This window comes from Hippoglossus stenolepis, chromosome 24, assembly GCF_022539355.2.
Source record: "Hippoglossus stenolepis isolate QCI-W04-F060 chromosome 24, HSTE1.2, whole genome shotgun sequence".
Classification (NCBI taxonomy): domain Eukaryota; kingdom Metazoa; phylum Chordata; class Actinopteri; order Pleuronectiformes; family Pleuronectidae; genus Hippoglossus; species Hippoglossus stenolepis.
In genome coordinates this window covers 6,371,474-6,399,130 of record NC_061506.1, presented here as the reverse complement: position 1 = coordinate 6,399,130, position 27,657 = coordinate 6,371,474, and the positions used below count along the sequence as shown (strand labels likewise).

General features: G+C 41.9%; 2 protein-coding genes across 9 annotated transcripts in view; both read right to left on the bottom strand.

Annotated features, from left to right (window-relative positions):
* Positions 1-444: 444 nt before the first annotated feature.
* On the bottom strand, positions 445-15,190 carry LOC118103680 (midkine). The gene is made up of 4 exons (XM_047339217.1): positions 15,065-15,190; positions 7,861-7,934; positions 6,768-6,935; positions 445-5,857 (listed from the first exon to the last, which is right to left on the bottom strand). The coding sequence occupies exons 2-4, from the start codon at positions 7,931-7,933 to the stop codon at positions 5,607-5,609; spliced, it is 492 nt and encodes a 163-aa protein (XP_047195173.1). The 5' UTR covers position 7,934; positions 15,065-15,190; the 3' UTR covers positions 445-5,606.
* A 3,723-nt stretch (positions 15,191-18,913) lies between these two features.
* LOC118103520 (diacylglycerol kinase zeta) overlaps positions 18,914-27,657 on the bottom strand; it is a 78,000-nt gene continuing 69,256 nt past the window's right edge. For 5 of the 8 annotated variants that reach the window (XM_035150565.2, XM_035150564.2, XM_035150558.2 and 2 more), the window contains 5 exons: positions 25,777-25,817; positions 25,313-25,433; positions 24,548-24,584; positions 24,035-24,134; positions 18,914-21,258 (listed from right to left, as the gene is read on the bottom strand). In XM_035150565.2, coding sequence (XP_035006456.1) covers positions 21,142-21,258; positions 24,035-24,134; positions 24,548-24,584; positions 25,313-25,433; positions 25,777-25,817 — 416 coding nt within the window. In that variant the 3' untranslated portion in view covers positions 18,914-21,141. The other 3 variants (XM_035150559.2, XM_035150562.2, XR_004694893.2) reach the window with 3 other exon arrangements.

Here is a 27,657-nt window from a genome sequence, read left to right as displayed (position 1 = left end):
ATTCGCATAATACAGCAGCCTAATACTATTACTGTAATACTAGTAATTGTGCTACACTGGCAAGGTTGAGATTTCATTATACATATGACTGGGATTTTGCCTTAGTGGCGTTTTAATGGCTGAACCAAATAGTTGGATTTCCTCCTGAAGGAACCTTGTGGCAAAATCTGTGAGTCTCTGATTTCACTGTCAACTGTCAAATTCAAAACACAAAAAACAAAATGCCCCCAAAAAAAAGGCAGATCTCATGTCACATTGTCCAAGTGCAATGAGCTGAGGCAATAGTTGTCTTTAGTTCAGCATCTCTCTGTCAGTGATGTAACCGCAAGTCAAGTCTTGTGTCTGGTAATGACATCATGGGCTTCGTGCAAGAACCAGTCGTACAAACAGAAGATCAGTTTTTTCTAGAATTCTCTCTTAGGTACAAACACAATTCACAAGTAATCATAATGATAATAACTTTATTTATAGAGCACTTTTCAAATTCTAAGTTACAAAGTGCTTATGACAGGTCATAGAATCAAGAGCACAGCAAAAATCAAGGAATCACAAATATTAAAAGGCGTTATTCATTTAAAAGAACTCTTAAAAACATGAAATTCTTTTAAATGAATTAAAAAAAATAAAATTCAATAAGATAGAAATAAATGTTTAAGCTGGTAGTGTGAGTGCAGAGGATCAGGATGCAGGTGTTGATCTTTCACATTCAATCAGAAGAATTTATTCATGAAAGGAACAAAATGGAGAAGCAAAAATCACCACAGAGTCAAAAACCCTGCAACTGTGCGAGCTACACAACTGTTTTATGGGTTTAATCTTTTCATATTTGATAATGACGTGCGATGTATTTTATATTCTAATGTGTGCTTATGATGTGCATTTTATATAATAGTGTATATAAATATGTATCTGCTGCAAAGAGCAGCAGCAGCAGAAAGTAAAGTGGTTGAGCCATAAAGTGCATTATTTATTCAGTTTTTTAAATCCTATGCAAAGTGTTTTTTAAAGATTTTGAGGCGACTGTATAAATAATATGTATTATTATTATCTCCTGTTACCTGTGGCCAATCGTTAGAGCCACAGATCAGAGCCACACGTGCTAAAGTCGCCTCAAGTGTTAATTGAAACGGACGAACCCGTGTGAGCGAGAAGACCAGACCCAAGTGAGATGACGACTTCAGCAGCATAAATTCACATTGAAGTGTGGATGAGATGAGCAGAGGAAAGTGCTCCTTCATCTCAGCAGACAGACCAACACTGACCCCCACGGAATCACACACTGGGGATGGAGGAAGTCGGCTCCATGACAGTTACAGGGCCAAGGATTGTGTTCAGGGGCAGCATGTTTCTTTCTTTCCTTCTGAATGAAGCACTACATGTAAGGACTGACATCCTGGCACCTGGCATCCTTCGGTTTTGCTTTAATATAAAAAAAAAAACAAGTGTCTGCAGTGGTTGTGTCCTTTTTCCTTTTTACACCAGACCAGGATCTTTCCTTATAACCTGATCCAAGAGTCTTAACAAGCGTGAAACAGTATTTTTCTCCTTATCATTTTAGTAGCAAACACACAGATTGTGGATTTTTCACAACGGCAGTGCATTAGAACTCATTGGTGATCCACAGAGCCCGGGTTTGAGTGACACATCAATGAGCTGGAAGACATATCAGACACCGAGACACTTCACACGGGCTCCTAATACCACGAGACAGGACTTCACAACGCTGGAAAATGATCACACCGGCCATTATTTTAGTCTGTGTTATGATTGTGAGATAAAACATAATCACCAGCCTGATTCCAGACCTCAGAATGGTTGATCACGTTCCCAGTGGGTCCCACCAGTGGCTCAGAGTGAGGCCTGCGAACACGTTTCCATTTGACAGGCAGCGGAGCGCGCTGTCTTTCACCAACCACTTTCTTCACCGAAACAAAAGTGACCTCTTTGACTTTAAGTGTCTTCTATGTGCTCTTATCTAAAATCCTGAGCGTGGAAATGTAGAACAAAGGCTCATTAAATTTTGACAAGGCCGTGCTCATTAGTAAATGAGATAAAATGTCCCGCGGGGCTCCATCGTGTAAGAGTGTGTGATTTTCCTGCCAGGCTTTCTCTGAGGCCTTCTCCATGAGGGGCTCATCCCTGTAGCATAACTACTTAGATATCCCTCTGTAAATTTCTCATCTCTCTTTCTCTTCTAACCGCAGATATTATTCTTATTTACCACTGCATTCATGCATGATGTTACCCTCTGCTTTTCCAAGACAGCAAACGGATGTGGGCAGTGATGCAGCACTTCCAGCCTTCTTGTGGTCCAAACAAAATGGCTGTGAGCTGGAAGTTGCACAAAACAAGTCGGGGCCGCCTTTGGCCCTTTGCTACGGCTGATCTGTGGCCCAGCTCAGGCAAACAGGAGCAGACCGCCCAAGTGCCATCATGGTGGTATGTGGCCCAGATGTGGGATATTAGGATGCAGTATGCAGGGCCAGATCTGGGCCAATCCAATTTTGCTATGTGGGTTTGTGTGTTTGTGTGTAATTACACTGGTGTTTGAGGAAATAAGATTAAAACCCGATATGGAGAATAAAAAAATGTCGCAATAATGAAGATTTGACAACTAAAAAAGACTGGATGTGTTTGTAAACTAAAGTGGCTGTAGAGAAAATAACCAAACTTGATGTAATGATCTAAGTTTGTGAAACTATAAAAATGACTTATAAACAAGTGGCAAAGATATAACCTAACTCCGAACCATAAACAAGGGGAAAAAAGGTATATTTGTAATTATTATTAACATTATCATCATCTCATCAGTGTGTTATCACCACCGTTCTTTGCACGTTATTTATTTGATCTTTCATTCTTTCGTATTTGTACTTCCACTGCACCTTGAGTGTTTTCTTTTCTTATTTTATAATTATCACCACGTTGTCCAACAGTCGTTTCATAGAAAGCATCATCATCATCTTGCATCGTCCTGTGAAACTGCCATTTGACCAGTTCCAGTAGAGTCACTGCAGCGACTTGTCCCACTTTCAAACTTCAAACTAGACCGGACCAACTGTGACGAGTCGGACTGGAAGTAAGGGGAGAGAGCAGGGGAAAGGTCCACAGCTGGAAACCAAGCCTGCAGAGTGCTCTAAAGCCATGTACTTTTTATATTAGATTTAGATTCCCTGTAATGACTAGGTATGACTCAGGTAAAATATCTTTCTCCTGATTTAGTAATAGGCTACATGTATGAAGGGGATTTACTCAAATAGGACGTTAAGGATCAAATAGTTCTCTGTTCCTGAGTTATGGTGTAAAGATATGCCCACAACATATTGAGGTCACCGTGACGATTCTGTCATATTAAAAAAATCTTGAGTTCCATGTTTTGTGAGGTCACAGTTACCCTGACCTTTGACCACCAAAGTCTTACTAGTTCAACTCCGAGTTGTTTTTACTGAATTTGAAGAATTGTGCAGCTGAGGAGACACGTGTGCGTTACTGGATAACACAACTGCAAAAACGCCCCAACACAACAGTGAGTAATTCAGTTAATTTCATGGTCAACATCCATTTCTGTTGTGATTGTGCTTCTGTTGTGTGGTCTTTGCAGTTGGGATCACCGTTACCGCGCTCGTTTGAAATGCCTCGGCTGCGTTAGAAGAGCCCTCGAGGAACAGACAGAAAACATAAAATCAAAAGCACAACCAAGAGAATGAACTTAAAGTAGAATATTGCGAGAAAGGAAGTTGGGAAAATCTCTTGATGGGGAATGGAAAAGGTCACAAACATCTGGATAAACAACACAAGCGGCGCCTCAGCCAGATGCGAGTCGACGGCTGAAATTAAGACAGCGGAATAAATCTTCAGCGGGGAGCCGTTTATTTATTGATGAAAGCTTTCTTCTCCAACCTACATCAAAGGCATGACTGACGGATTCTAGGTGTGTGTAGGTGTGTGACAGCGTGTGTGTGAGACCGACTGTGCAGTGGAGAGACAGGCAAATCAGGTCATTAAAACCAGTTCAAAGTCACATGACGCCGTATCATCGAGATCACAGGCGGCAGAACTTAGCGTCACAGTGAGAAATGTGTCAGCCTTTAATAATAAACAAATAATAACAGTAATCGGTGTAATATTGACGTCACAGTTACAGCAACTCAACAAGCAAGAACATTCGGAAACCGGATCAAAGAGATACACAGAACTATAAATGCTTTATTGGTCCATTTTTCATACAATCGTGAGTTGCTCGACTAAGTTTTCAGTAGCTGTGTTATTTCCTAAGAGATCCTGTAGTCCCGTATTAGCAACATTCAAAGTGAAATTAATGTAATGGTTTAGGGAGAGCTGCTGTGGTCCTAAGGCAATTTTGATTAACTAGTGACAGTGGTGGTTAGATTTATAGAAGAGGACGGTGTTTATTGAGCCACAATCAGCTCCAGCTCTCCGACATACAGTAAAAGAAAAGTTTGTCTGCTACCGACACATCCCAGATTAATAAGATAGTTCCAGAACCAAAGCAAAGACGAGCTGAGACAACCTGGAAATTAAAATAGCTCCCATCTCCAGCACGGAGCGGGAGCCCACGTGCATTTATCCTATTAAAGGTTCGGCGGTGAAGGCTCAGATATTGAGAACGCCCTAGGCCAACATTTTTCACATTATTTAAAGTGGATGGTGGCGTAAAGGAAGATTAATAACACAAATATCCCTTCGATTTAGAAGAAGCTGCGATTGGTTGGTCATAAAGCTACGGGTCACGCTCGCTTCATCGTGTGGACTCCGTGCTGCTGTCATGTCTTCGTCGTGGTTGAGGAAGGCACAGGAATATGTGAATGGGAATCAGGCTATGAATCTCTAAGTGTTGGGGCCACTGTCCAGCTGTCAGACCCACAACTGCTTCTGACAGTTACTGCTTCGTTTCTATTTTTTGGGGGTGAAGAAGAGAAGAATATAAAAGTATCACAAAGCAATAAAGAGAACAAGATTATGTGTGGGTTACAACTCGATACACATAAGTACTGGACAGAGCCCAAGAACATTTTTCTATTCTTTAAAAGTCAAGTTTGCATTAGAGCAAAGTCATTTAGGCCTTTTATATCCTCATGGTTCATATCACAATAGTAGGGTTTAGCTCAGTAAACAGCTCCTGTTGTACAGTATTGTAATTGGCTGCAATTCACCAAGAGGGCGCTCATGAGACAGTCCGTAATGACCTAAAATACTTATTTACACCTGCCTCAACACAAAAAAAGATATAGATAATATCGATCATATAGGAACGTGAATGAAGTGAACGAGCCAGATGTAAATCAGGCTAATGTAGAAGCTGCTAACTGATCATGGTGGAGTTAATAACTATATTCCACATACATACATACATAAAAACGCTCGGGTGAAACTAAAATGCGAATGTGTATTGTTTTGCTTGATGTCACAAATGCAGAAATCTCATCTAATGGAACTATACATATTTTTCTACATCAAAAACATCGTGTAAATTATGTAAAATAAAAAAAAAAGGTATAACATCAAAGTTACGTTTTGGGTCTACAGCTATCATTCATTCTGGAGTACCTCACGAGCGCCCCCCCCCCTTCACATCCAATCAGCCATTAACTGCTCGTGACTGCAGCTGAGGCCAAAGAGTTCCTTCTTCTCGACTGAGACTGAGGAACGTCCAGCTGGGAACTCGTCAGTCTGGCCTTTGTTTGCTTTCTCGGTTTTCCCTGGCACGGTTTGGAGACAGAAATTGTCTGTTGACACTCTGCGTCGTAGAGGGCCCTCTTCAATGTCCCCGTTCGGGTTCTTGAGCCAGAGCTCGGATCACAATGTCCCCAACTTCCAAACCGATATTTACAGTCAGCTGGAAGAGAGAGAGAGAGAGAGAGAGAGAGAGAGAGAGAGAGAGAGAAGGGAACACAAGCGATGCAGCTTTTCAATTGTTCAATTTTCAGTTTCTGTTTGCAGGTGGGTCCAGTGGGAACTGGTGTATCAGGGGCTGTAGATAACAGATACATTTTTAACATGCTTCTAAGGTTCTGGATCAGCGTTATTTAATTTTTACCTGTCAAACATAAATCAATATCCTCTGAAAATAACCTGTTTTAACATTCCACAGTTAACTCTGGTGTACCTCAAGGTTCCACCCAAGGCCCCATCTGGTTACACATACTAATCAGATATAACTCGTGCCCCAACACTCACACATGCATATATAAAGATTTTATAAGTCTACCATCAGTCTTTAATCCATCAAGGCAGCTTTTCACCACCTCGATAGCGTTTACATATTCCATCAACTTCTATTTTATTCTGAAATGAAATTTTTAATCACATTAATTTCTTTGCGACGTATTATTGTATTATTTTCCACTCTGTCCTGCCTTAGACAATTATTAAAAGCTCTAACTGACCTTGAACCACTGAATTCTCACACATATGCCTGCATGCTACGTCCATGTGATTATGAAAATTGCTAATCCTTCCCCATTCACAGGGGGCGATTTAAAATAACTTGCATACTCTCAATTAAAACACCTTCTTTGGAAACCATATCCCACGTATCAATTGCTACCACCTACATTCTCTGTGCTGCAATGTAAAACCTCCCACCATTGCTTCCATTGTCAGTTTGTCTGGTGAGGAACACGAGAGCGAGGTCACATCTGATACATTGATTGTAGTTGCAGACTTTACATTGAATTGCATAGATTGGATCTCATCTAATCGCTCTCTCGCTCTGTGTGTGTGTGTGTGTGTGTTTGTGTGTGTACCTCCAAAGTCCTTTTTCCAGTTGCATGGTACTTTACATTTCATCTTGTTGGTCTGCTGGTCACATGACCCCTCTCTAAATCCCGCTCCACAGTCTCCGTTGCTAGGCACACAGTTGCCATAGCGCCAGTCGGTGCATTCTGACCCATACTGGGAGGGTTTGTTTTTCTCTAAGAGCAGAAGAAAAGTCTATTAACAAGTGGTTTTAGACGAGACGTGCATAGTTATAAGTATTATTCCAACGTGCAACGCCACGCGCTCCGAGACAAACGGGAGCGATGAGGTGTTTGGTGCTGTGGTGCTGTAACGGTGGAAGGAAATGTACGAAGTAAACATACATCGAATAATCATGCAAATACATGTTGACTAAACATGCATGTATGCATTGAATAGACATCCATTCATACCGTGACTAACCGTGACCTGCATACATACACAGTTTGTCCCTACAAAAGAAAATGCCGACCTTTAGTTTGAAAAGGGAGAAGAAGTGTGTCAAAGCATCCCAACAACCTCTCTGTATGTAACAGCACTTGATCCTTCTGTGCTGCGGTCATAATTCATTTTTAATTGCTTTTTTATTTTTTACAGTCAATGATCCCATTTGCTGTCACACATGACCCCAAGATGTCCCTTAACAATAAAACTTTGCTAGTGTTCCTAATTATCTGCTTTAGGCTTGACCGTCCATTTGAGTTTCCAGAGGATTTTACAACGCAAACTGTCGTTGTTATCATCTCCTTGTGTCAACTGAAAAATAACAATATTCTCCAAAATGTTGAACTATGAGGAGCAAAACTGAACCTGTGGCCAGTAAGAAATGCCCAGATTATTATCCCATAGGTCCTCATACTGGAAGTAATTCAGTAGCACTCTGCAGCCTTGGCTACCATTATAAAGATTATCAAACTTTGGCAGTATATAAATACAGTAGATATAACAATATGCAGGACATCACTGTATTCAAAATAAACAATAATTTTTAATGCATCCCACTGAATGCAAAAATATGAAACAAACATTTTGATTACATGAACTTATTAGCTGTAATAACAACAAAAAAGTGACAGAGAAACAGATGGAATGAACGGTTACCTTTGTTTTTCCCTCCAGCCACGGTGGTGATGAGAGCGACCAACAGCAGCAGCAGCAGCGGTGCAGCCCTCATCCTGGAGAAACACGCAGCAGTTGGGGACAATCAACATCCCCAAAGGTTCACATGCATCACATCTGCTGAGCCACTAGGAGTTGACCCTCAGCCCAGGGTCAGTGTGTGTGTGTGATCATTATCTGCTCCACCCACAACCTCCATCAGTGCTCGTAACAACGCGACAGGGGACTGCTGAACACTGGTCACCTTCATACAACAAGGAACCGCTCTACAGTTCGACAATATACTGTCACTTTGTATTGTTTGTGTGTGCAGAGCTTTTTAGAAAACGTCTATGGTGCAGATTGAAGTTAGAAAAACTTTGTGTTCATCATACCTGGTTTATCTGTGTTTATGTTTACATGCTACTGGAACTTGCAATATACACAACGGAGAGAGAACACGTGCTTGTGTCAGTTCTGAACTAACTCTCACTCTCTCTCTCTAGCATAAGATAAATATAAAAATACCAATATGTACAATATGAACAGGATTTGAATGAATAAGACATGAAGTTCATTAGCATGTGTAAGGGATTTCACTGATGTATTATTCATGAAGAGTCCAACACCTCCCCTACCATGATGTTTTCTTCAGTTATTAGGGTGTAATTAGAGCTGTTGCTTAGAAGGTGCGCAGATATTCCACCTGTATCCCATCACATTAACTTCTACCCACAAAATAGTATTTCCATGTTTCCAGAAACAGTCAAATACTCCTTCGTTGAGGTACAGCCTTGCTGCACGGCGAACACATCTCCAGAAATTATGCTTCACTTCGACGTTGAAAAAAATAAAAGACCATCAGAAGATAGATGCCTATAAGCGAGCCCACTTTTTTCACTCCACAAAACTGTTTTATCTTCAAACTCAGACTTGAAGTTTTCCAACAGGCATCATTAACCATCACTAGCTTTGCCCCACCAGCCAGCAGCACCAGACGTCTCCTGTATCCCCCCCCCACCACGCCGCCTCTGATCTGATCCGCGTGGTGGAAAAGTTTCTTTTTCTTTTTGAGTGGAAAAAGTGAGTAAACTAATAATCTGTTCGTAGAGTATGTTTAACGTACAGTCATGTTGACACCTGAAAACAGGACATACAAGATTCACTTGCAGTAGTTTACAATGTATAAACCTACTAATTCCACAAATATCTGTGAATCACAAAGTGAATTTGTTGCTGCAACACTACATATTGAGCTGACTTCAAAAGTTGTGAACTTGGATCTGGAGATTGTGGATTGCTTATCAGACGCCCTAAATAACTAACATGCAATGTATGAAAAAAAAAATATATATATATATAAAGTATAAACCACACACATGAATAGTAAAGACGTTCATTGCAGATAAACCAGGTAGGATGATGCAAAGTTTAAACTGTATATGAAAAGCACAGACAGTATATTGTGTAACTGCTTGAGGAGGACGCACTATAATCAGGAATAGTTGTGAAGTAGCCCCAGAGCTTTAACACACACACAAGCAAACAGCCAGGTTTAGAATTGGCTCTGAACTACATGTGTAGTTTACATAGATTTTCCAAACAGTGTCTCTGCAGCTCAAACAAAACATTGTCGTGACTTTTGTCCCAGTGTCTCTTTTTCAAGTCGGTAACACACAGTGTGAAGCAAAGCTGGTGGAGCACGATGGAGTGGATGTCTCACACACCACCAAGGCTGCAATTATGCGCTGCCGCTCTAATAGCCCGTCCAGGGACTGGAGCTGGAAAGCACCGCAGCAGCGTCCCATGAGGACACCACTCCGAGCTTTTCCAGGATCAACTGAAGTAGCAGCGAGGGGGATAGAGAAAATATATATATCTGTGGCAACAAGGGTTTTTAAAATCATGTTGCTGATCACAGAACAGTGGAACAACTGAGATATGATGAGACAGAATTGTGATTTTACTCCTGAATTTTTGCGTTTTCGCTATTGATCTTCGAATTGTTTTACTATTAATCCTTTTTGTAAATGACCGCCAAAAAAAATCCACAACATCATAGTAAATAATAAGGGTAATGATAATGAATAACAGGCTTATTAAGAGTGACGGTCAGAGGTCACTGATTCCAGTCGGTGTTGAGGGACGACCAGTGGTTAGTTTGACATCAGAGGTTAACAACAGTCTGCCCAGGATGCATGTGCAATATAAGTAACATATTATATAATATTTTACAGCAAATTTCATATCATATTTTAATAATGCAATAACAAAGGTATAACACATACACATGCACAGGGACCACGTATGAAAATAAGGTAATTAAGTGATAAAATCAGTCGCATTGTTGCTGACGATGCTATAAAGCTGCAGCAGCAGAGGTATTGTGTGCACGTGTATCATTGTCGCATCTCACATTGAAATGAACAGGACATTTTTATTAACTTTCTCAATGGCTCAGAGATAAGGGTAAATATTAGGTGTCATGGCTGCTACCAGCTGTTAAGAGCCGACGAGAGGCAGATGTTATTACCTCCGCCGAGGGATGTGTGTGTTTTCATTGCTGTTTTGCTGCCGTCAGCAAGAGGACTCGAAAAACTACCGAGCAGATTGCCGTGACATTTTGTGGAGAGGTGGGACATCACCCGAGGAGGAACCTGTTCAAATTCAGAGCGGATCCAGATAAACAGGCCCTTTTATTCACATTCACACAGTTGTTGTGCTGTCATTTCATTTGTCACTTGGAACAAGCTCCTCGTCTTCTAATTGTTTCGGGGACAAGCTCAAATATTCAGAAACGTTGGTAGAAAAAAACCATTTTACATATTTTGTCCTTCTTATGTTGATAGAAAAGTAATTCAAACTTGCGAGTTTTCCTACGAAACCGTTGCTGTCGCAGTTTAATCACAGAAATGTCACTTTAGGAAATGATATCGTTGGACCCTGGTATCTCCAGGAACAGCCCCGCCCCCCCGGTCTTTGTGGGTTCACAGAGGACCCCTGCATTGGAGGATTTGTTTGCATAACAGCTTTGTAAAATATGGCTGCATACGAATGTGTGTCAACACTGCTCTCATTTATGTCCTGCGTGTGCTGCCTGGCCGACACAGAGTCTGCACTGGGCTGATCAAACCTTTATAAGGACGCTCGGCCTACATCTGCCAAAGGTTTACTCCACATGACATATTCTGTTTCTGGGCTTTGTAACTAGATGCTGTATATATATTGTATATAGATACTGTGGAAATTATATATATTTAACATTTGAATCAGAATCTGTGACACTTGTGATGCCTGAGTTGCTCTTTTGTTCAAATCTTAATACTATTTCAACTTCTCCCCCAGACTTCAACTTTATTTGTTGATTACTCAGTCGTACCTACTGAATAGTTCAGATAAATACTTGAGATTTCAAAAAGCCTTTTTAAAAAGGTCCGTCATTTGGGATTTAGTTCAAGGATAAAGAAAAATATGATGCGCAGATGATTATAAAGATGTGGCATTTCTTTGTGTGCGCTAAGCTACTGTCACTGTGGGGATGTGAAAGGCTGGAGCGACCAGAGAGAATATCCCTGGTCATCAGACAGAAAAACTCTAAACTCCCTCGAGTGACTTCACTCTGCTCTAGATCTCTGTGTCAGCGCCTGGAGGTCCATCTGCCAGAAGACACAACAGGAAACCAAACACTCAGACTTTCTTACGAACATGAAAGCAGACACAAGAAGAAGCTTTCTTCTGGGTCGTGATGGTTATTTCCGGTGGAATAAGTTTGTCAGAGAAAGGAAATTAAATAATTCTGTTCCCCAACATTAAATCTGGATATACCCATTGGCCATTTAATCATCTCTTTCTCTTTTGTTTTAAAGTCAGTTCTGTTGAACCCTTCAGATTTACTGCAATGAGAGTGAAGTTAAAGAAAGTATTATTTTATAAACACACATTAAACATCTTCTCTCTGTATCACAGCGACTGACAGCGACTGACAGAGTGTAAACACACTGAGCCTCTTATTCGTAATGAGACTAACTGTGTCGTAAAGAGAACGACAGGTTGTAAACTCTGTTAATGTGTAATAACATCAATAAAACATTATATGATCTGATTCATCCATGTAGCGTTGATCAGTCAGGATCAGAGTTGATTTTCAACCTATCCGCACTTTTATTGTAATAATCTACAATTCTTGTGTTTGTACTTTTTGTGCTATACTTGTAAATTAAGATCACACACACACACACACACGGAGTGAAGATCACGTTTATCTCCTTGTTACATAGTTTAGTATAGAGGGTTTTGTCTGTACTGTAGAACTGGGATTATAACTAATAGCACTCACACACACACCTCCTATTAAAAGGGTGACAAAGTGAATTTCTGTGGCATGTTCATTTTTTTAATCTGACAAGCTCTGCTTAATAAGAGCTTTGAAAAAGACCAATTTTGCTCCCCAGCCACCGGAGTTTGAAGTTTGGATTCTGTCCAGCACATTAGAAGTGTGGGGGGGTTGGGGATGAGGGCTGGAGCTTTGAGAGTTGGTGACACAGCATGTGTGTGTGTGTGTGTGTGTGTGTGTGTGTGTGTGTGTGTGTCTTTCTGTTGACTCTGTAATTAGGGATTTTGACAGGCAGTCGAGTGGAAATGACTGTTTTATTGCTCCTTATATGACCCTCTATACCAGAGGGGTTGCAGACCGTTTCTTTGGGGGATCACACACACACACACTGTTTACACAGGACATGTTTTAGGCATGTTTTTCAGTTTTTTGTCTCACACCTAAAGCTACAACGCAAAAAATCTTCTTCCGGACAGAATGGACTGTGTAAAAGACAAAAGGAAGGAAACCACAAACACTTGACCATGGAACAGATAACATCTGACTCACAACCAAACAGATTACTTTGGACCTGGAACAGCAGAGACCTGCGGGTGCTGAAATCATTGCAAGAGGAACTCAACCCCTGAATAATACTCAACAACAAACATTATTGACTTATATAATAAGACCTACTGGGTCTCAGAGTTTCTATTTATATTACCCTGTGTGTGTGTGTGTGTGTGGGGGGGGGGGTACGTAGAGATAATTAACTTTTGGAGCTGGTCGATAAAAGGTCAAGGTCAAAAACAAAACATGGTCAGAAAAACACATTTTCCAAGATATCTCTGCAAATAATAGAGCTTATATTGATCGCATGATGTCATATTTTAAGTTACAAGAAGAAGTCATCCTGCATAACTTGAAAAAATCTACGCATCCAGGACTTTATAAACGACCTAAAGCTTCCCTAGAGCCAAAAGTGATTTATGATCGTATGTTGTTTATACTAAATCACACATTAGATCTAATCTCGCTGCATGACATCATCACTCCTGTTTCCCAGCAGACATTCTCTGGTCTTTATTTGTAATTAAGAGTTTCTTGTTGGTTTTGATTCTATTTAATTTAGAGATAAGACTGCTACCTCAGAAAATGGAGTGAGGCAGGACTGAGTTGGATCAGAATTGTCGAGAGCCAATCTTGCTTCATTGGGCTTTAAACCATTAATTCACTGTAATGAAAACCATGGGGTCAGAAAGTGTTTGTAGGGTTGAGTTGTTTATAAGTTGAGTTTTATATTAGTTCTATGTGTGTGGCTCCAGTATATCTTTCTATGTCCTCTCTACTTTTAGTCACTGCTCACCAGTTGTTAAGTCGCCAAATGAGCAAAAAAGCACTAATAACATGTAATTCTCTCAACCGTGCACCCAGCTGCCTGCCAACACACACACACACACACACACAAAGACACACACACTGGATATGTTCCAAATTCAACACAACCAAGCTGCCTGCATCAGCAGGAAGCAAAAACACAATGTAAACATTTTTAATCAAACCCCTAAAATGTGCTACAACAGCCCGACACACACACACACACACACCAATACCCCAAATTCCCACCTCTCTGCCACATACAGAATGTGTGGAGTGTGTATAGAAGAGCTTCACTTGCAGAATTTCAAAGTTGAGACGAGGGGAAAGGGCTGGGATGTGGCTTAGGAAATGGGACAATTATATAAAGACTAATGAAAGCCAGCGGGCAGATGATAAGCACCAAACAAAACAGGGTTAGAGGAGCAGCGGAGTGAGAGTGTACAGCACGGAGCTTTATATGAATCTGAAATGTGTGCCTTTGAAAAAAACAAAATAAGAGTCTGCTCTTCTTAACACCTAATTCCGAAAAACACAAACACAGAAACCACAAGTAATTATGAGTCTTGGTGGAGAGTGTAAGAAAACAACAATTTATCTGAAAGCTATTAGGAAAGCTAATATTTTTTCTTTTGTATTATTCAGTGCAAGTTCTAAACCTGCCTTTTTGCAAAGGGCTTGTTTTATGATATACTGTCTTTTTTATTGTTTCTGTGCTGGATGTTGTGTGCAGAGCTTTTTAGAAACACTACAGAGAGATGATATAAATCTTGTCGTTCATCCTCTGTAAATACGTTCTGCATAAAAAATGTACAGCAATCAAAGAAGACAAATTACTAAAGAGTACTGAGTGATTCTAGGAATGTTGCTGCCATGATGCACATGCATTTTACTAACAAACAGGTACGACAACAGAAAGACTAAATGAACCCTGGGAAATCCAACTAAACTAAATCATACAAGAGAAAGAAAACACACACAACGAAAACACAAGACCAAGCTACGACGCTGGGCAACTGCTGACCTCACAACTGAACCGATCTGCAAAACACACAAAATAAACGTCCTGACTGAAATGTAATCAGAGCAGCAGACTTCAGACCATTCTGAGTCAGCTGGAGTCCGCCCGGCCCCTCCTTCCTCCCAGACCTGATCATGCAAACCTGCTGTCACTCAGCACTGATCGACCCACATCCCGAAAGCAAAAAGGAGCAACATCACCAAACAAAATAAACGGTCAACACAAACTTGCTGGTAAAAGAATACAACACACAACTCAACGCACCAAAATCAGCAGTGCACCTTCTCTGGCAATTTACAAGACATGCCAACTGTGAGGCTGATAAGATAAATGCTTCGTGAGATATGTGTTCCACAGTTAGTTGGTAGCTGGCTTTTCTAAGGGTTAACTCCATAAAACAAAGTAAAAGCATTGCTGATCACTTGGTTTGGTTTTGCAGCAGCTACAGTTCAGAGGATCGCAGGCGAACGAGGAGCAGAAGAGAGCGGAGCACTTACTTGTGTATCAGGCGGTCGGGTCAGGGGGAAACTTGTCTCTGGTCTCCTGCCTCTCTCCACTCGTGCACCTCCTCAAGCCCCCAGCTTTTGTCTCCCAAACCAGTTCATTCTGGTTGCATTAGCCTCGTTCACCCCACATCCTCAAACACACACACACACACACACTATTGACCCAGACACACTTCACACTGCAAAGTTTGGTTCCATGAGACCAAGCAGCCTCTGCAGGCCGTCAGGGCAGGAGCTACAGGTTCTCACTTTTAACCGCTGCGAGTTCATCTTTTCACCCACTTCGCTATTTGTTGTTTTCTATAGATCTGCAAATGATAAAAGCATCGCTGGAGAAATCCCATTTCGGCGTCTGTTGTTTCTTTTGATCATCGTGTATCTTTGTCTCATATCAGCCGAATCAATTCGAGCGTCTCCTTTCATCTCACACCCATAATTTGGGAGAACGACGAGAGAGACAAAGCAAAGCACAAGAAAGAAAGAGGGACAGTAACAATCTTAAAGTGATAATGCATCAGAGTTCGATGGTATTTTAAACAGCTTTGTGGTAAACTTTCTGGAACTAAACAAAAACTAAGAGCGTCACTCTGAAGACTGAAAACCCCGAAACACAACTGAAAGCAAAAACATAAGTCCTAAGTCATAATTCTTTCATGAGCCGGTCCATAATAACCCTTGAACCATCAGTTTACAGTGTTATTAAGAGTGTGTGTAACAAGTAGCTGCTACAGTTGCCATCCCCTGCTGCACAGGAGATAATAGAGTTTGATTAATCTTTGCAAATGAGCATAAGAGCAGCTGGCAGCGTGTCAAGCTCCTGATCAAAGACGCCACAACAACCTCGGAACCGGCGCTTCAATTATTCACGAGAACTTAGCTTGCACTCGTCAATGGGAAAATGAGGAGCGATTTCACAGGACTGAGTGCGGCGGCATGCATTATGAAGTGCTCTCGCAGAACCACAATCTGAAATCATGTAACGTCTGTGCCTCATCCCATCACTGACATGTGCTGCTGCATCAATCGGGACTCAAACCCATGTGTCACAGGGTCAATTTGAATATCGACTTATTTCTCGCCATGTACGTAGCATCTTTTTTATGAAAATTATTAGTTATATGAAATAATAACAGCGGTTGAGTAGTTAAACTTCTACTGTATGTAAGGCACACATGTTAGCAGTATAAAAAAACAGTAAAAACCAATAAACCAGGTAGGATGAACACAAAGTTGTCGAACTTCTCGAAAGCTCGCAACAAGTCCTGCACGAAAAATAAAAAAAAGGATTATTGTAGAACTGTTTAAAGAACTCACTACGAAAAGAATAATTCTGATGAAGGCTATCGAGCATCAACACAGGAAATTCACCCCCCACCCCTCTTTGGATTGGTCTACATTTTGGCCCTGCAGCGAGGTTTGGTACATTTGACAATCAACACATCACAGTAGCTTATTGTGCTGTAGTTATTATGATAGAGATTCAAATGTTGTGCCTCCGCTGCACTAGCCGTCATTGAAAGTGGAATCAGTGCGTCTGTGCCTCAGCAGTGAGAGTGGACTGTCCACTGACTGTGCTGGTTTGATTCCCAGCTTCTGTCTGTATGCAGATGTCCAAACAAGATAGTGAACTACTGCTCCCACAGATTTGACCAGTGCAGTGTGTGTGTGTGTGTGTGTGTGTGTATTGTTGCTGAACCAAAGCTGAAAGGAGGGTGAATACAGAAGTTGGAAGTACACTTGAATAACACACACATGCCACAATTCAGAAGACATTCAGTGTGTGAACTTGGATACACCAGCATCCTTCATCCTTCACTTTGTGCCCCTGGTGTTTGGCCTCCTCTGTGTACACTGGCAGATTGGCATTTATATGCTTAGTTCACTGGCATAATTATAAGAGGGGAAATGTCAGAGGTCTGTACTCGACTCATTCAAACAGCAATTGATTTTTGGACTCGATAACGCCCGGTGTGTGGATAGAAAGACAGTGTCCTTTGTTGTAGAAGCTGTCCTCTGTAAAAAAAAAAAGAGTGAGACCTCTACACCGCTCATAGAATAACACTTACACAAGTAATCAATGAAGAGAAAATAAGCAAAAGAGGATATTTGCTTCGGGGAAAACAATACAGCTGCTCATTAAGTACTGACAACAGTACGCCGTGATCAATACATCTGATCTGGAGGGAGGGTGTGAATGATTAAGTGTGAAGTAACCAGCCTGCATGGACTCATTAGGAACTCTATTGGCAAGTGGTATTTAAACCAAGCTCCTCTAAAGGTGAGTTGGTCCAATTAAGGATCAGAACAGAGAGGAAATTGTTCTTTTGCGAATAAACGACTAACTTTGAGAAGAACATTTCTTTGGTCACTGAAGGGACCTTGAAGTGACCTCGGCCCGGCTTGATGTGGCGAGTCACCGGTGGCAAATGCAAATGTGGGTTAACACAAAAGGCGACAGGACTCTGGTTCAGAAAGACGAGGTTGAAGAAAATAAGTGAGACACTAATTGGCATTTATCTGCTGTTCTGTGAGCAGCAGGGATCTGATTTGTTGCCGCACAGTGAAAGGAGCTTGTGTCCTGGCCGAGGAGTCGGAGGTGAGCCGCCTGTCGCCTGGAGCTCTTCATCTGACAGCTGCTCCTGATGCTTCCATCACTTCCAGGCATATCTCAAACTGATCTGCTGTCAGGACAATGCACACATTGCAATGTTTTGTTTTGTCTTGCGGACGCATGGCAAGTGCTGAGGTCACTGAAAAAAAACCCGTTGCAGTTCCATTCAGTATTTCACAATAAAAGTCAACTCTGGCTTTTAATGTGACGCTGCAACAGTAGGAACCGAGAAGAAACGGGCAAACTCTGAAGCCAAAGAACTGTCGACTAACAAGATGGAGATTTTACAGAGATATTACTCCCTGGTTTGGCTATTGACATTCTCCCCCATTGTAAGTTCGTGCAATCAATATGATTGTCTTTTCTTTGCACAGCTTTGAATCATTCACCCACATTTTCATAATACAACAGGGGATAAAAGGGAAGAGAAGCTCGATGCTAATTGTCCTGTGTCTCTTCACAGCTCCCCCCGATCGATACCATAATCGATGCATATCACACTTCATAGCTACACATGTTCTAGTCAGTTGTGGCTTCCTGATAAAAACAAAATAAGACTTTTGTTCAATTCACAGTCTCTCAGAAGAAAACAACATTTACATTCACTTGATGTTTGATGTCGGGGAGAAGGCACGTGTCTCTCCTCGCTTCAAACGCAGCCTGACAGACGGAATCAATTACCATTTTTATTTGCACTTGAATCTCTGACTCACCAGTACGAGGGTGAATCAGGTAAAAAGTCAACTTTAATGCTGCAATTTTACCGTAATTCAAGTGATAAACAAAAAAAGTTATGCACGTTTGACTTAAGCTCAGACTGTTTGGATTGAAGCACACGATTTATTGGGGAGATGAGGCCTCTCGCAGACGAAGCCCGAGGGCAAAGAGGGAATGACAGTTTGCAGGACGCAGCCACGGAATGCTGAGCTGTGAGCGGGGCCGGATGACTGAGCAGCAGGCGGGGGGGAGAAGGAGCCGGGGGGTGGGGGGGGCAGACTGACGATGGCGAGCTGGTGACCAGTGGAGACGAGCTGGTTATCTTGAGGCACTTTATAGACTGAGGGAAGTCATCACCTTATATCATCGTGAAACAGGGATAATTAAATGCTAAATTAATAGTGTCTAATCCCATTTCTTTTATTCTCTTCATAGCGACTGCAAAACAAATCGTACAAATATCAAAGAAGGTAAAAACAAGTGCGGAGAGGGAAATATAAAGAGAAAGAAGATTGAAAATTAAAACCATTTATTTTATCACAACTTGTTTACAAAAAGCAGAATCCTAAACATGAGAGCATTAACATTATATGGTCCTCAGATGTAATAATAAAAAAAGACCTATCGTGCTTTAACCACTGCGATGCAGAACATGTAAGAGTTTACTGTCAAAGCAAAACGAATCTGAAAACACCAACACGGTTCAAACGCTAAATTCCACAGGCAAAACTAAACAAGAAAAGGTCAGTGAAGTTAGTTTTTTCTTCGGCAGCTGCTGTGTTGAATCAAAGTCAGAGAATCTTTTAATAATACACTGTACAAAACAAAAAAAAGAATATCATCAAACCCTCAAAACTCTTGGCGCACAGAAACTTTTTTTTTTTTTGCCATAACTATAAAAGAATTGGAGGTTGGTTCACTTGCTGCTCAGCTTTGATTTTCATCCCAGCAGCACGTCAGAGTTTTGCATCTCGGAGCTGTGTGTGTGTGTGTGTGCGTGCGTGCGTGCGTGCGGTGCGTGCGCGTGGCCTTCGTCACCAGCAGGGTGACATGATGGCTGACAACACACTGGGAATGAGCTGGATCTTATTGTGTTCAGTGAGCAAGAAACCTGTGTAAATTACTTACTTGTAAAATAAAAAGCAAATATTTTTGAAAAATGTTGATCTTAAATAAAAAATGTAATTTGCATTTCAATGTGTGATCGCGAATAACAGCAGAAAACGAGGAATTGTCTGAAGTGAAGCTTTGAGCAGAATTACACCATCGCACGTAGAGACACAAAACCCTCAGGCTCCGTCCACACTACTGCGTTTTATAAAATGTAATCTCTGTCCACACAAGCGTTTTGGCTCCATAATCAATACCAACATACTTGAAAATGCATATCACATGACCACTCACATGCACTGGGGCATGTCGGTGTACGCTGGAAGCATTTGGTTGTCAGTTACCGAATTGTTGCATATTCCTGAAATATAAAAGCTCGTCGCAAAATGCAGAATTTAGGGGGTCATGTGATAGGAGCCTGACGAATCAGCAAAGGCTACTTCATGACAGAACCAATCAGCTAGCGGTTGTGTCTACGTCCTTTCCAAACATTTCAGTTTCTGTGTCACTGGTAGAGATCGGCATTGATCTGGATTTCTTGTTGTACATTTCTGTGAACTCCACGTTTAACTGTTACGACGATTTAAAGTTTGGCACAACAAAATATAGTTTGCTCAAGTTTAACAAAACCATAATCAGACATGTCTATTTGATCCATTGCTGTACCCCCCCCACCCCCACACATAAATAATAATTATCATCTCTACAATATGTCGACAAACACTGTCAACAAATTACAGTATGTACAATAAAATTATAATGTTGAATAGGTGAGGTAAGATAAAGAAGTAAAGCAGGTTCACAACATAACTGATGGTCGGGTTCATGCTCAGTGGAAATAACCACACAGCTTCATTCCAATATTCACTTCTCATGGCAGAATAAATGTGATCCTGATGATGGTTATGGTTTCACCTGAATTTATCCCCATCATATCAAAATGTCAGCACTTTGGTCCATTGCAAGGTTTTTCATAGAATGCTGGTCTGACACCAACCTGAACTCAGCTGTGGATATTCATGGCCCCCTGAAGATGAACCCTTCTGGTTTTGACCCTGTGATATTCCCGTCACTGTCTTCTAAAGTTTCCCAAGAGGCTGGATATTCAGTGAACTCATCCAGTCTATCGCTGCGCTCACTATTCATTTCATAATTCCGCCCCAAAGAAAAACTCTGATTGGTGCGTTTGGGTTTTTTAAGGCTCAGCTCAGACATTAACACAAGAGAGACGGTCTAACCCCACCAAACGTTGCAGTATCATTAATTCATGGCAGATGATCACTTTTAGTTGGAATTAGTTTGAGATGAAAGAGTTTCTATCAAGTTTCTGTCCACGGTCAGAGTTGGCTTGGACTTTCTTGAAGACTTTTTATCACCAAGCTGCTCAAAAAGAAGAGGAAGGACTTTACATGTCTTCGTCTTCACCCTCATTAACACAAGCTCTGTGTCACTGTCACTGTCATCATATCCGGTAAACGCATATTGGGATCAGATCTGGTCCACCCCCACTCCTCGGCCTCCACTCTGGAATGACACGTGGAAGCCTCAGTCTCATCGTGATGAGGAGGAGGAGGAGGAGGAGGACGACAGCATCTTCATCTCTGCCCTGCTCATTGAGAGTTTGACAGTTTCAAACAGCTGTTTCCTGGTCCTCTCTCTGTATCATCTGGTAATGCTGTCTGTTCTCCAGATAGGCTGCTAGCTCAGCGTCTTGAGCCTTCTCTGCTCGGTTCTTTGGCGTATCACCCTGAAGGGACACAGAGACACTTTCAGGAACAGACAGTTACAGATCTGTTATTGGTAATTCAAGCTCTTTGACCTGCAGCCCAACATTTACAGTCCACATCAGACTAACTCAGCAGCAACATGAAAACCCCCTGTCCTGTCTGTCTTTTAGTTTAGTTACAGATTTGTATGGGCTGGATACAATTTCTCAAAATTCACAAACCATGTTTCATATCATTTCTTATCAATTTTATGCACATTTTAAATATACTACATTCGAAACTTGAGGGAAATGTCCAAATAAAAAAAAAATTGCAATTAATATCAAACTGCAATTTCACAGACACACAAACACCAGTAGTAAAACAAAAAGGTAGTTTAATCAAACACAGGTTCTTGCAGAAAACAAGGGTCAAAAGCAAGCACGGCCCAAAAAACTAGGTTAGAAGTACCAAAATAAAACTGAAGATCAAAGGAAACACTAGAGACACCATGACACTGGAACGGTAGAAGGGATAGACACTGACTAACTGACAAAGGGAAGCACAGAGACTTATATACACCGGGGTTGATTGAACACAGGTGAAACACATGAGGGACAGGTGCAGACGATCGCAGGACAAAGACAGGAAGTGGAGAACTCGGGGGAACAACTGAACACCAATCTAAACACAAGGCAACACAGGTAAAAGTCAATAAACCAAAAGAGTCCATGATCAAAAGCGATAGAATCCTCATATCATTTAGTTTTAAACTCAATAAAGACATTTGAGTTTGCAGTATCACTTCAACTGAAGCTCCTGACCTGTATCTGCAGGATTTCTACACAGCACTGTTGCCACACTGCTGGCTGATTGGATAACTGCATAAATTAGCATGTGTACAGGTTCCCTAATAAAGTGCTTGGTGAGTGTATCTCAGTATAAAGCGGGAGCACAGCCCACCGGCTGCCTCCCTTCATCTAAAGAAGCCTGTTTTTTGCTCTGAGCTGAGCGGTGAGTGCTCTTACTCGTACTAAAACTCCCCCTTATTACTTAAAACCTATCTGCTGAACAAACAGCGCAGACGATTTGTCCAATTTGAGGTATCTTAAAGTCTAATGGGCAGATTGGCAGCGTGCTGAACACGCTCATGCTCCTCAAGACGTGGATTTAACGAGCCCGTCGTCTTTCCTCTTTTGACGGCCTCACCACGAGCGCGGTCGGACCTCCGCTAAGCCTCCGACAACAGCATCAATATGTTGTTCATTCTGTCAGACGCTAAGCCTTCGGGCTTTGATTCCTCCTCATAACAAAATGCGCTTTTGTTCCAGTCTGGCTCCCACTTGCCACAGTGACCAGTCTCTACTCGGCGCTGGAAACACACCGAGGTATTTCATTAGGCTCCAGCTGCCTGTGTGATAGTGAGTTTACAGGCCTGTGTCGACAGCTTTTTCCATTTCTTATTTCTGGATAATTGAAAAGTGCAGTTGTTGTTGAAGTAGCAGTGTCTCCGACTGATAAAGCGGAGATAATGAGAAACAGCTGAATGTGAAATGAAATACGCAGCGTGTGTCCTTGGAAAGAAACGGAACACAACACGTACTGTATTCTAAGCGGCTGTTTATGGGGAAGGGGCCACTGAATTTAGAACAGACACTAATTAGTTGGGTCCAGTGTGTGTGTGTGTGTGCACATTTGTCTTTGCCGTTTATTTGGAGACATTCCCAGGGAGAGAGCGAGACAGACACCAGCACAACACAACTGTTCCTGACGCCACAAGTTTGCATTAAGCATCCAGACAATGAGCGAGTATCTCAGAGCGAAAAATGTTAAAACCATGGTCTCCCCAGGTCATTTGTCTCTTTCTCAGTGTCTCTCTCTCCTCTGCACTGTCTCTAACTCGCCCTCCCTACTGTCTTTCTTTCCCTCTCTCCCCCTCTTCCCTGTATCTAGGTCACTGCTGAGTCCAGACAGTTACAGGAGCTTTTCTACACGGTTGAAACCTCCGTGGAAAACCCAACACAAACGAGGGAGGACGCAGCACCGCCACGCACACGGCGTCGCCGCCAATGCTGAACTCTTAATTTCTGTGCCGCGTTCATTTGTTGGGCCCACAGTCACGTACAGTGCTCCAACTCATCCACATCCACTATGGTGCTCGACCTCGCTGAACTGTACAAAGGAGTGTTCTCCATAAAAACACACACACACACAAAAAAAGAACACTACAAACTTTTCCGAGGACAGCAACGTGAGCTCGGGGAAATAGTTCCAGAGTAAAATGACTGTAATAAATGTATGAATGCAGTTAAAGACAATTTCACTTCTTTCTATGCTTCTTGTAGATGTCAATGTTCTGAGCTTCATCTCTTTCTGGTCTGATCTCTTTTTTTTCAGGTCAATACCTGTATGGGTTTCTTCAGTCTCTTTATTCAAGCGTGTGATCTTTCAGTTTGAGAGAAAGACTTCTTGATTTCACGTTCAGATTTTGTAATGCTTTCACTCGAAACCCTCACAATCGCCGACTTCACACTTGGCTGCAAAAAACCATCCCAGCGGCTGCAGACGAAGTTAGAAGAACTTCATCGTGCACAAAAGAAAAAAAGCAGGAATCCAATCTCAGGTGCCCGGTTACAGGTCACCACACCTGCACAGTTTCAATGCACAGGCAGATGGAGATGTTAACCAGCTCCAGCGATCCCATTTAGCCTTCAGCTGTTACTCTTGGCCTCAGTGAACAACCCGTGTAGTCGGTGTAAAGCTCACCCAGGAGCTGCTTTCTTCTTGTGTACAAGGGTAAACGGCGGTCGAGCCTACCTGCAGGTCTGTTTTCATCAGGGACGCCCCCGCTTCCACCAGATAATGACAGATGGTCCTGTGGCACAGAGACGCAGCTCGATGAAGGACCGTCTCCCCACTGGTGGTCCCCACAGTTCAGACACACAGGGAGAGAGAAGGAGTGAGTGAGCATGAGGTAACGGCGGCTCACGTCTTCCAGGAGTCAAACGCCACTGACAGGCGGGCGCCCCGCTGCTTCTGTTTGCTTTCTGATGTTTATTCTCTTTAAAATTTGCTTTACTAGTTCAGCTGCCCCGGCACATATAGACAGAGCAGGGCCCACCGGCGCTCTATCAAAGCTGCTGCAGCAGTCACACAGCAAGAGTTTCTCCCATGTCCATGAAACTATTTGAATTTATTGTGACAGAATAAAAAGAAAAACTATTTTAAGATAGGCACTTTAAAACCTCTTTATAATTTATTCAAGTTAACATTAAATATTTGATATTGTTGCATGGTTTAGATGACAACAGTAACCATGACGGCACTTACTGAAGTTTTTCCGTGACATCCAGCAGGTCGTTTGGAGCTGAAAGACACGAGGATCACACTGTGAGTCAAAACATCTGCTCTTACAGGATTTATCAAATTATACGTGTCCTCTCTCCCTTGAATTCTCTGTGTCATGTTGTCAACTTCTAATCAGTGTGATGGGGAGCAATGATTATTTAGCTGAGACAATGTGATTTATTCTGCCTTCAAATGGAACTCATGGGCTTGTAATGATGAGCGTGTGAAGTCGTGTACACAGCGTGAGAAACACTGCTGCTAGGCAACAGCAACATGGACGCTAATGTTAGTTTCTGTTGGCGTCTAGGAGCCACGGGAGCTAAATATTTAGCAAGCATGCAGTCGAATGACATGACATCCATGTTGTGAAATTACAAAGAAAAACTTTATATTAACCAATTAACCCTTTTCTGAAAACATCCATTAGATACAGTAAGCACGGCCCCATTTGAAGGCTGTATGAAAGCTGATTGTATATATTTTCTTTTCAAAGTTAAAATGTATTTATCTAGTGATAAGCGATATTGTTGCTGCTTAAATTTTTTCGGACCAAGGACAATTCTTTCCTGGTTTCACCTCTGACATGTTCACATCTAACCAATCACAACCATCACATTTTGAAGAAGCAATAAAAGAAAAGCATCTTCCTCCTCTATCCAGTCTGATCAAATATATTTGTCGATTTATTCAATAAATGGTTATGTGGTAATCTGTAATTCACAATGGACGCTGGTTTGCTGCAGTTACCGTTGTCCAGGATGTAGCGGACCGTCTCTTTGCTCCCCGTGCTCACGGCGTGGTGCAACAAGCTGCAGTCCGATTGGTCCAGCGCCGTGAGGTCCGCCCCCTTCAGGTGCAGCTCCTGCAGCTTTTAGTGAAGGAGGGTCAGATGGGCTTTGAAAATGAAAACAAGATGCAAGTGTCGAGGCAACATTTTTGACGGACAACTACAGAGACACAGAAACATCTCTCCTCTTAAAGATGCATCAGGTTGTTTGGCCACTATCTGATGTGTGATCCTATAAAGCTGACATCCTGAATGTGCTCTGTGTGCCCTGTTCACTCTCCTATATTAAACTGTATGTGCCTGCAGTGTGGTGCCGAGCAGCAGGTGTTTTCCAGTAGCCTAGAGCCTCGGGCCGAAACGATGCATGTCGGGGATGAGTGTCAAAATGCAAGATGGGGATTGGGTTAATGAAACTGTTACTCACCCCCTTCACATCCTTGTTCTTCACACACTCAATCAACATCTCTGGCAGGAGAGAGACAGAGAGGCTGTTAGAGAGGAGTTGTCATGATGCCAATGCAGTTTATGGTTTAAGAACATGTATGAGAGCTTCGTGCGGATAAATCAGGGACAGAACAACAATCTTTTGAGCTTAAGATAACATGAAGTCACAGGAAATGATGGCAGGTTAAAGAAAACAACACACACACACAAAGTATTAGTCCATGCCCTCAAATGAAACGTATCTTGAATTCTATTGCGACAGTGAAAGCAAAGAGCAAGCTGGCCAGAGGGATAGAGTGTAACTACGCCTTAAAAAGGCCTAGACAAGCCTTAAAGCATCAAACACCCGATGGTGCGTTGCCACGACTATACTATATGATATTATACATTATATCATATTCTTGTTAAAGCTCGGCATCTCTGTTTGAATTACTTATCTCACATTGATTGTCCTATACTGTAACTGATTGCTTTCTAGGAATAAAAAAAGAAATGCCAAGTAGCAGATATTGCTAAAATGAATATAGTTTACAAACTTAGTTGCTTTTTATTTCATTTTATTTAACCAGGAAGGGACCATTGAGATAAAATATCTCTTCTACCAGGGAGTGCTGGTCACGCAATGAAATAAATAGTTTCAATTATAAATACAAGAAGGGATAAATAACTAATAAATACAGCACAAAGGTGAGACATAAAAACATACAGGAATAAATAACAAAATGCTAGTTTAAGGAACACTGTAGTCTGTATAATACAAGGGTCCTGTATTAAATCCCCTTTCATGTAGGGAGGTAATGTTCTAATTTAGCTGTTTGGCCGAGGAGCTGATTCAACTGGATGATCCACTGAGGTGTTCCCATTATTTTGTTCACCCCCTCTATGCCATTGGGGGCAGGTTCAAAACATCCCCGTGCAAACGCAACTCAATTTAACACAACACAGCCTCCACCTGCCAAAAACAGCATCATGACTGCAGCGTACAGGACATCCTAATCCACACCACTTCACACACACACAGACAGACACACACAGTGTGCTCATGTCACTGAAACACACACCGCGTGCTCGTGTGCTGGAGCACATTGAAACACAGGCTGTGTGTATGGCTGAAGCCAGGCTGGGATACGAGATGAATGTTTATTAGGCTGACCTCAATACTCGCTCTCACTCCTTCTCTCTCTAAATAGCTGAGTCCTAATCCAGTTATGTTAGGCTTAGTGTGTGTGTGTGTGTGTGTGTGTGTGTGAGCGAGAGGGGGGACTTCAAAAAATCTCTAATAGCTTTTGTGGCTGCAAGACAAATCAAAAACAACACACAAACCACAAAACCCTACACACTCCCTGAATGTAGAAATTAAATGAATTTAGCCCAGGGACGGAATTAAGGAGACAGGAGAGGAGAAAGAGGAGGAAGAGGAGGAAGAGGAAGGATTTATGAAAACATAGGAGCAATGCATAGACCTCCCAGACTTATAAATTGGACACATCTCTCTGTCTCTCCTCCCCCTCTCCCCCTCTGTCTCTCTCTCTCTCACACACAAACACACAGGCGTCACTTGCTCCGTTGAGCTCTTGAGTTTGATGCAGTCAACCTGTCTGACCCTTATGGGAGATTGTGCGTGTGGATTAAAGTGAGAGGTGGAGAAACAGAAGACGCGTGCGCGGCAGGAAGAAAGAAAGATAAATAAAGGATTCTGTAACTAAATCTGTTCCTCGGAAAACAAATAATGCAAATGAGGGAGAATAGAAACAGAGAGAAAGAAGAAAAAGAGTTGTTTGTTGTGTGTGAAGTTCAGCTGAGGCTAACACGAGGTCTGCAGCCATGTTTACAGTTTCTTTTACGTTCCTATTCACCGAGG